The sequence below is a fragment of the Oryza glaberrima genome, chromosome 6 (assembly GCF_000147395.1).
Source record: "Oryza glaberrima chromosome 6, OglaRS2, whole genome shotgun sequence".
Lineage (NCBI taxonomy): Eukaryota > Viridiplantae > Streptophyta > Magnoliopsida > Poales > Poaceae > Oryza > Oryza glaberrima.
This window is the reverse complement of record NC_068331.1, coordinates 6788719-6799640: the sequence shown is the minus strand read 5'-3', so window position 1 is coordinate 6799640 and position 10922 is coordinate 6788719. Positions and strand designations below refer to the sequence as shown.

The window sequence follows — 10922 nt, the reverse complement described above, 5'->3', positions numbered from 1 at the left end:
TAGCTCAAAATCCAATTTTCATAGCCTCTTGCACCTGATTATTTTGGTTGGCTAGAAGCCACGGTTGACAGTTGACACATCACCAAGGCGCCATGAGTATTCACACCAAATTGCACGAACAAATAAACCTATTCTAACAACGTGGTGCTGCGAGGCCTTTTTCACAATTTGATTTACACGAGAAATAAGATAAGTTACATTTTTAAGCAACAACCTTTGTTAGGGCATCAACCACTTGCTGTCGAGTGGGCAATGCCGGGATGGCTCCTCTCTCTGTCACAGTGAGAGCCCCACAGACATTTGCAAACTTTAGAGCTTCTCTCAATCGGCCTTCATCCTATTTAAACCACACAAGAAGAATTAGAGAAGCATTAAAGCTCCAAGTAGCTGATCAATGATATGCTAGCTTGAAAGCAATGGTGTAGCTCATTAACATGAGACAAGCACAATCAATTCAGATACTCGAAGTACACTTCTTTCTTAATGAAATGAAGCGCATGCCTTTTGCGTTTTCGAGAAAAAAAAACTCGAAATACACATTTGGGCTATATCAATTTGCTTCCTTTTCAGTTGAAAATCATTTCATACATCCTCATTCTACTGCCACAGAGAACAAAACAAATTGAATGGAAATTCATGTTTATTTCTGTTGTGAACATACCTGCAGCAGTGAAAAATCAACAGATAGCTGGGATAGTATTCCAGCAACAAAGGCATCTCCAGCACCAGTGGTGTCAACAGCATTCACCTTAAGTCCACCAACTCTCCCATTAAATTCCTGTTATTTTACAAGAAACATTAACATTAGGCACAATTTATACAGCCTTAGTTACACAATAAGGTTCCAAGTGACTGCAAGAAAAAATAAACGAGATAGTAATCCTATATATCTATAAAGTTCATCCCCACTAAGTGTAGTTAATGCTAATTCTCTCTTCTCTCATGAAGCCACATCACCTCAATTGTTTTTAGCCTTTGGATGATTCATCAAAGGTGTAAATTGCATCTCTTCACATCACCTCAATTGTTTATAGCTTTCGGATGATTCATAAAGGGTATAAATTACATCTCTTCCCCCCAAAAGGCACATCATACAACCCAATCATTTATAACCTATGGATAATTGATAAAGGTAAAAAATATATAAACACATGAAAAAAATCGTATAGTAGGTAAGAAAGAAAATTTTAGAAGTAATATCTACTATATTATCACATAATTCTCCCGCAGCAACGCGCCGGGTACCCATCTAGTAAAACAATAATCTCCAACCTCCAAGTGTGACCATGTTCATCACAAATACTCCCTTCGGTTTTTAATGTTTGACGCCGTTGACTTTTACATATATGTTTGACATTCATCTTATTTAAAAATTTTGTGAAAATATGTAAAAATATAAGTCATGCTTGAAGTAGTTTTAATGATCACAACAAAATAAATGATAATTACTTAATTGTTTTGAATAAGATGAATGGTTAAACATATATCCAAAAGTCAACGGCATCAAACTTTAAAAGCCGGAGGGAGTAAATATAGAATATTTCTATTATATCAGAAATGATTATATCAAATCCTGCATTACTTTTGTGAGGAAATAAGTGTGCTTAAGGAGATAATAGAAAGGGCGTCAATAACAATTTTTTACTGACATAAATTGGTTAAGAAACAATGCGAATGTTAGCCATATACAGCTGATAGACAGACAAAATTACCTTAGAATAATATCTACAGCCTTCTGGACCTTCAGTGACAAGAAGCAGTTTCAGATTTGGGTGCATGAGTTTTTTTATTACAGAATCATCATATGGATCCTCCCCTTTCGTCAAAAAGGAAACCTCCTCTTCACTAATCTGTTTCAAAAGGAATGCACAATCAAATCAAGCACTTCTTTAACCTATAAATTGCTTTCCCTGTTAAACTTTACCTTGATAACATCAGCAGTTTCCCATATGCTCAGTATACCATCTCTAGCATCGTCAGCTGATGACCACAGTGGGAGCCTCAAATTCGGATCATACGAAATTAGCACCCCAGCATCTTTAGCAGCTTTGGCAGCTGCAATATGTGCAGTTTTACATGGTTCAGTTATAAGACTTATCGAGCCATGGTGGAAGATTTTTGCCTAGCATGGTTACCATGATTAAGTTAGCTCCAGTTTGACACAAAATATTACATGATTATTGAAGGCACTAGCAGTAGATAGGGCATAGGCATAATATCATTCACCAAGGTGTACCTTTCTGATAAGATCAAGGTCAAGTTCCTTTTCTTCAAGCAGCATATCTGCACTTGGATTGCGATAAAACATAAATTCACGTTCACCATCATTTCGGAGTGTCACAAATGCCAAAGCTGTTCTAGCATGCGCATCAAATAGCAATCCTTGATTGTTTACATTATTTTCCTTCAGTATGTCAGCTAGCATGTAACCAAATTCATCATCGCCAACCTGCATGTGTTGAATATTGAACAGCGTGTAGTGAAAAAAAAGCCTCTTGATTTTGAAGCTAAAACTGCTGGGCTGAAAAACCTAACAGCAATACAAATAAGTGCATTTTGAAATGAAGCCAACTCTTAATAGGAATGGAACATAATGGTTTTGAGCACCAGGCCCGTATATACAGTAGTTCAGGGTGAGCTACTGAAAAGGGCCCCCAAATTTTACTTAAGTAGTAATGGTATGATTAGATATAAGTAGCAGCTAGCAATCAACAGCAATACGGCATTGACTCCATGTCCTTCCCAAGGTAGCCAGAGCTTCTCACACCTCTGCAGCTCTCTTCCTTCTCAACAGTTAGTCAATTGATTTCTTGATTTCTTCCACCGTTCCCCATGAAAATCATTTCCTCTCCCTCCTATTTTTTCTCCTACCAATTAAAATCACAGAGACAATGAATTCACTCCCTCCCATCTCATCTACCTTTTCTATGTTTTCTTCCTAACTCAAATTGGGGCTGCAATGATTCGCAATGACAATGAAAATTGATGACTTTTTTTCCTATTTCTTATTCTTGAAAAAATGTTTCAGTCATATAATGAAGCAAAAATATATTTAGTTATTAGCATTTACCAAATGTAGGGCTTCATTTTGTATTTATCACCAGGGCCTCTAATTCTTAGGTACGGGACTGTTGAGCACACTGCACTTTTGGCATCCAAATTCTAAAAATATCTTCCTAGGGCAGCAGATTTGCAAAATTACTCACATAAACCCATCATCTAGTTCAAGTTCCAAAATGTGCCAACATAGAAGTGTTTGCTGGCTCTTTTGATGTTTTCCTCTGATTCGTTTAGCTTGGGTAACTCTCAAGGTGATGCTCCTATGTCCTAGTCAGTGATAGAAGCGTTTGCTCTACTGAGAGGTACAAGCATGACAGAAGAACCAGAGATGACATGACCTGCTACAATATGCAGAAAGTAAATCGACAGGCTTCCACAAATACAATGCCTAAAAGCCAGAAAACATATGATACAATTGGTTGGCTGCCTGCATTCTTAAGCCTGACCAGACAGACACAAAAGGATGCCTCGGGCGGTTGGACCTGGCTTGGCAGGAAAAACGAATTTGCACATCTTTTCCATAGCTTGGCTGGGCTGATGTTGTACGTGAGTACATGTGATTCTTTCATATGCCTCCCAGAATACACGTCTTTTATTTCTTATCTACTGCACATGCTTGCTCCCTCCCTCATCTCTGACTCTGAAGCTGCTGTTCTTCTTCATTTTCTTGGCTACAACTTCATTTCAGCAGAAACTCTTGATCTCCCAAACACCAAGGCACATTCCATTTTACTGTGGCATAGTTGAGAGGATCTTCACCCAGATGGCTTTGTCCTGCTCTATTGTGGTATCTTGCGTTGTCTCCTACTGCTCTTATTTGCTTTCTTGAGCAAGAAAGAAGATTGAATTTGTACAATCTAAACTGTGTCCTTTTTCAGGCCCCAAACAGAAAGTGCAATAGCACAAATACGCATGTAGCACGCATAAACAGGAAGAAAGTTTGCAAATTACCTTTCCAATGAAAGCCGATGACCCACCAAGACGAGCAATTCCAACTGCAACATTAGCAGGTGCGCCCCCTGGAGCCTTCTTGAAGGCTGACGCTTCTGCTAATGATACACCATTGACAGTTGGGACGAAGTCAATGAGCAATTCTCCAAAGCACACCACATGTGGAGAACTGCTTGTTCCAGGGGTGCCATCACTGTTTGAAACTGCTTTGGTACAAACTGTCATTGAAAATTGAACAAAAGCAAGAAATCGTCAGATTCACTATCTAAAAGGACCTTCAAACTAAATATCTCTAAGTTCACTAGATGTTAAATGAGTGCAACTGGCACATAATGTCACAGAAGATGGCTATGGCGAGTAGGGTGACATAGAGTGCAACCCACTTCAGTCATGAGAAAAAAAAATTCAAGTACTTGTAAGAGGAGTACAAAATTATGCTATACTGCTACTCCCTCCGTTTCAGGTTACAAGTCATTTTGACTTTGGTCAAAGTCAAACTATTTCAAGTTTGACTAAGTTTATAGACAAATATAGTAATATTTACAATACTAAATTAGTTTCATCAAATCAATAATTGAATATATTTTCATAATAAATTTGTCTTAGGTTGAAAATATTACTATTTTTTTCTACAAATTTGGTCAAACTTAAAGCATTTTGACTTTAACCAAAGTCAAAATGACTTATAACCTAAAACGGAGGGAGTATATGTTTTGGCACAGATTACCAGTTTACCACAAAAAATGAGTCCAACACCTTCCTTGACAACCCCAATCCCAATCAGCATTACTACAATACAGTTAAGTTAATTGTGTCAACGCCATAAAATAGAAGCCTTCCGCAGTTGACATAACAGTTATAATCACCAAAAATAGCCTCAGTTTTCACACTAAGCATAATTTGTCATCACCGCATAACTAAATTTTTTTTCACATGTTCCACAAAAAACTAAAAAATGTTCACATGCATGATGCCCCAGCCTACATTTTCATCGGTGCACATTATCCAAGCGTGATATTGGCACCAACTCCAACCGTCACTAGGATTCAACTTCCTGATCAGTCAAAACTGTTAGTAAAAGCACACCAAGTTCATGTGCGAACGGAGTTGCATTTCTCACAGACGACAAAGCCATGAGCTCGCGGCCGCCACACACCAAGCTCACATTTCAACTACGCCGGCCGCGGTGTCCCATCCCTTGGGCAAGGCTTGGCTCCCGGAGCGAGCTATCGAATCAACGAAACCGTCCCCAAATCAACTCCCGCAGCCAGCCAAACCCGAGGTCCGAACCCCCCCAAACAGAGAGCGGTGCCAGTCGCAGTACCTGCGGATGACGTCCGGAGCGGCGCGAGGAACGCGGCGTTGCGGGGCCGCGCGGCCGCGGCGGGGAGGGAGCAGCGGAAGATGCGGCCGGCGCTGAAGCAGGGACGACGTGAGGTGGTGGGGAGCCGGCCCGCGGTGAAGGGCGGCGGCGGCGGCGGCGCGGCGTGGAGAGCCATCCCGGAGTTGCGGATGCGGCGGTGGCGTAGCCGAGAATATGGCCGCCGCGGGGCGGCGGAACCGATCGAGGAGGCGGAGGCGGCGAGGTGGGGGGGGGGGGGGGGGGGGGGGGGGGAAGCAGGAAGCTAGGCGAGCGGCTGAGCTCCGCCGCTGCGAGAGAGTGTGGACTAAAACGGAGGTCAAAAGCTGACAAAGCTGGTGCGGATCTTTCGTGGGAGAGGAGCAGAACGCCGGCCGTCTGATTGTCCTGTACGACATACCAAACGGACGGTGCAGATTGCACGTGTCAAGAAAAATTCATACGCACTCTTGAGAATCAGGAGATCAAGCTTTTAATTTATTTTCTAAATACTATAATTATAGCTTCTTAAATCTTAGATGAAAAGTTAAACGGTTAGAAAAGGAAGCTAGAGATGTTATAAGCTCCTCCAAACAGGTCTGAATGGGAGTGTGAGGCACAATCAAAAAGATTTTGAATTTTATCCTCCATCCCTAGAATGTGTCATATTCAATACTATTTGCTTATATTTTGGTTAGTATATATTTGTGGTATTAGAATATTGTCCTATCTAATATTAGGTGTTTATGTTTTGGGACGGAAGGTGGTAGATTTTAAGAATAATTTGTGTGTTTCTTCCCTTTTATTAAGCATATATACACGAGAAGAGAATCATCAAGCAATAAAAGCGACGAAGGAACCTTGAAAGTTGGTCTTACGGAAAATGAAATAAATCTGAAATTAAAATCAGCATTTTGGATTATAATGCAAGGACTTGCCAAGCTGGGCCTAATTTGGACTAAGCCCAACTAACTAACTATACCCCCATCTATATCAGCCCACGAAATGCGCAAGTACGATGGAACATTTGCATTAGCCTTTTACTTATACGGCACTAGAAAATCAGCTCAAGTTCTACCTATCCAGAAAAAAATTAAGCCTGATTCCACCATTTTAGAGCCGGCATTACATGATCTGCACCGCAGCGTGTAAGTTTATAGGATTTCTACGTTGGTTTCGGACAAAAAAAAATTATAAGAATACCTAGCATAACACTTTAGTTATTTTAGAATACTAACTTCTTATTATAGATCTGGACGCTAAGAGTTACTATCCCTATTCTAAAACATAATAACTTCTAACTCTATATCTAAATATAAAAGAGTACGTTTAGCTATGTAGTTGGAAGTTATATTTTAAGATAGACATAGTATTTTCTTTTAGGGGCAATTGTAAATTTACCGCTAATTTGAATCGTTATTACAAGACTGCCACTAGAAAATTGTAAAAATATCACTAGAACTGTCATTCGAGTTTCTTTTAAGACGGAGGAAGCAATTCTCAATTGAGTCCAGTGCAAACCGTGTAACAAAATCCTCAAATACCTCTGCTGAGCAAAACATCCCTTAGCTAGCAAAGTTGAGACATCACTCATGGTTCAGCAACAGCCGTAACCTCCTCTCCTCTCGGTTGGCATGTTCGACCGTGCCACTCCCGGTCGGCCACACACACAAGTGCTTCCTAGGAAGTGGGCAACATGCTCCGATGCTCCACCAGCCAGTGGACTGGATTGCTCCGTTTCGTATCAGCTCCGGCCTGGCCGCTTTTCCAGCTCACCGGTCGACGAGCACGTACGTATTACGGATGAAAATGGACATGGTAATTCCCCACGGATCAAGGATCGTGCAATTGTCTTTTTTTAACCTTTTACTACTAACATGTTTATACTTTACAATGGGTTAAACTCATATATGATGGGTGTATTTTTCAGTATAGACCAGACCATATGATTAGAGATTAACTGGTAAGTGGATTAAAGATAAAACACGGTAGTAAGCTGGTGATCACACAGAGAGAGGGCGGAAGGAGGATGATTCTACTCAAATACTCCCTCTGTTTCCAAATATTTAATACCGTTGACTTTTTATTACGTGTTTGACCATTTATCTTATTTAAAAAATTTAAGTAATTATTTATTCTTTTCATATCATTTGATTCATTGTTAAATATACTTTCATGTACACATATAGTTTTACATATTTCACAAATTTTTTTAATAAGACGAACGGTCAAACATGTGCTAAAAAGTCAACGGTGTCAAACATTTTGAAACGGAGGGAATAGTATAGATTTTAGCTACATATAGAATCTGAATATTCTAATTTCTTTCAGTAGTAGGCTATAGTCATCACCAAATAGTTTAAGGAACTCCATAAATAAAGAAATTCTTGACCAATCGAGAGAATCATCGTATTGTTTCTGGTCGTTTTCATCCTTTACTACATGTCCCTGGCTTTGTCACTTCGGATGCTCCCCGCTTGCCAAGCCTCATCAGCGAACAACTAGCATGTCATATTGTCATCAACCTGTTGTACAAGTTGTATTATACTGGGCTAATGCATATCCTTTCTGCTTGTTGTGTCACACAAACTTAGACAATGCTTTATCTTGCTGACAATATCAGATTTGAGACCTCATGGAGTCATGGTGTGACAAGTTACAATTTGTTAGGTGTTGTCACCAACTCACTACTCTATTGGTTTAGAAGACAAGTGTTGAGACAACCGGTCTATTTTCAGATTATAGAATAAAATTACCCGAATCTCTTTACTCAGTGACGGATACAGGTAGAAATAGCAGGAGGTCTGAACAAACTAGAACAAAGCTACAGCCCCCCTCCCATCCACGTATAGCAAAAAAAAATATGTGAGCTCACGCTAGTAGTGAAGACTCGAGCCTCCGCTGTCCTCATATTGGATTTGTCTCTACTCATAGTTATGTCTTATTAGTACGTGATTACATGGGATTTAAAACTCTTAACTATGTCTACTGGTTTCTTATATATTATCTACATAATTATAAAAAAATAACAAGATATATTAATATCACTATATAAACATGTAAATTCAAATTCAAGATCTATATGTTACAACAAAATTAACAAACTAAACTCTACTATTATATACATATTCACAGTTATTCTTTTAACTATTAAATTTGAACTTGCATATTATACCACATATTAATTTTTATATATTATCAATTTTTCATAATTATTTAAATAATATATAAGAAACGAGTAAACATCTTCTTGACATATTGAAATCATTTCCCTGATTATAGCGCTCTGTATTCAAGACAACCGGTCTGTCAAATGAACCGGTTGTCGGCCGGCTACTGAAATTCATATATTTAAATTTCAAATTCATATATTTAAATTTGAATTATTTAGATAACGGTTACCGGCCGAGTTGGTATATGGAATAAACGCAGCTATAACAAGGGGGGCAATTGCGCTAGCTCTTGCAACTTTTGCATGCAAGTTGTGAGAACGAGAATTAATTTGTCTCCGGCTAACGATCAGATGACCATTAATTAGCAGTAGCAGTCACAGTAACAGTTTGCTACTTGGAATTGACACACATTTCGGGCATGTTCACTTTGATGCCAAAAAAAAATATCTTACCAAAATTTTAGTATTTACTAAAATTTTGGCATAGTTGCCTTACCAAAATTTTGGCAGGATTTTTTATGTAGTTACCAAAATTTGACAGCAAAATAAATGTAACTACTTTTTTAGCAACTTTACTAAAATTTAATAAGATTAAAAATGGCATCAAAAGTGAACCGTCCTTATTTTGGCAAGTGGATGCATGCCCTGCGCACAAACTGATTAAACTAGTTGGTCGCTGGACCATTTCCCACTTCCCCACTATATAGTATACTAGTATACTCCACGAAAGTGATGCGATTTCAATTTTAAAAACCAGACTCCATCCTTTTTGGCTGAATCGTATGGTTTCTGGACGAATCGAACTGGGCTTAGTCAGGGGTTCTTTTTTTTTTCCTCCTTTTTCTCTTTTTCTTTTTTCTTGCGTTAGTTGTGTGCATGGGTGGCGCATACGCACCACATGACGTGTTCGTTTCTTGTTTCCTCTCGTGGATAATTCTGAAAATGACGGGAAGATGATGGAATCGCCTCAAATTTGATATATAGTTAGGTCGGAATTGCTGATAAAAAATATATTAAAAGGGCGCTTGATTATCACGAAAGCGATAAGTTCATGCGTTAACGTGCTTCATGTTAAGGGGGAAAAGGCCGGAAGATTGAAAAAATTGCATCTACTACGTTTAATTTATTTATTTATTGACTAAAGGACAAAGCTTCCACCAAATCACAGGAGGATGAGAATTACTCAAAACACCATCTTTTCTAATTACGTGTACAAACTAAATCATTGCATCCGCTTTGAACGGTAAGAAATAAGCCGCGTCAACCATCGACGCATTTGTGCAAACGAAATAATTTGACCAACTACGAGTACTGCGCACATACACCACTACACCAGCACTATGGTGTAGTTGTAATGCATACGCATGCCACACGAATAACGAAAATGTGCTTATGGTAAGGGCCAACTATATATTTGCCAATGGTTTGAACCGTTATTGTGAATTTCATTGTAAGAAATGTAATTGCATATTTGCCATAAAAAGGGTCAAAACCCAACATACCTGTCATTGGATTGATAGGTTAGACAAACACCGTTAGATGATGGATTTTCCCAAAAATAGGACAAGGATGCCCTGATGCATGCTGCTGCAGAATGCCTCGGCACCTCCCTGCCGCCTGACACCCCTTCTGCCCCCAGCCACAGTCGCTACTCGCCAAAATCATCTCCACGAGCTCCTCCATTTGTCATCTCCTACTTCAGTGTGACCATTTTTAGGTTGATTCGGAGGAAGTGATGAGGGGATTTGGGATTAGGGTTCTTAGAGAGAGAGAGAGGGGGGGCCCGTTCCTCACGATGGAGTGAAGAGCAAAGATCGTGAGAGATGAGCAGCAAGGGGATCAAGGGCAAAATGGTCTTTTCATGTTTATTTCTTTTTTAAGAATTATTTTTGTCGTCTTATTTGCACGAAAATAAATGGTAGTGGCAAACGGAAGCAACACAAATTAAAATCAGTGGTAAATTTACGATTCATGTTTTTTAATGGCTATTTTGAGATAGAGGGTGAAAGTATTGGTATATTTGTAATTTCCCCTTAGAGTAAAGTTACAGGTACACTATTATACTTTTCAACTCTCTCCGTGCTAAAAAAATTATTTTAATACTAAATTTTGTCCTAAAATATAGTTATTCATAGAATATACAAGGGATGTTTGCAGTGGTGAAATACTTTACTGAAATGTCCAGGACACCATTCATCTCCAGTTCTCTACACTCCCCACCCACCTCCCATCAACCGAAACAATTCTGAAGGATAATTTAGGTCTTTTTACCCCTCTCTCTCTTCAATCTCCAGAAAACACTCTAAAGATAGTTATGTTTTAAGATGGAGTGATTAGCATTTAAACCCATACACCATAAATAATTTAGTTTAAACCCATACCACACTGACATATCCTTCC

At 39.0% G+C, this 10922-nt stretch overlaps 1 protein-coding gene across 1 annotated transcript; it reads right to left on the bottom strand.

Moving 5' to 3' along the window:
- On the bottom strand, positions 1 to 5601 carry LOC127776010 (probable fructokinase-6, chloroplastic). The gene is made up of 7 exons (XM_052302333.1): positions 5336 to 5601; positions 4012 to 4229; positions 2237 to 2449; positions 1925 to 2122; positions 1713 to 1850; positions 662 to 778; positions 1 to 337 (listed from the first exon to the last, which is right to left on the bottom strand). The coding sequence occupies exons 1-7, from the start codon at positions 5508 to 5510 to the stop codon at positions 203 to 205; spliced, it is 1194 nt and encodes a 397-aa protein (XP_052158293.1). The 5' UTR covers positions 5511 to 5601; the 3' UTR covers positions 1 to 202.
- Positions 5602 to 10922: the final 5321 nt, after the last annotated feature.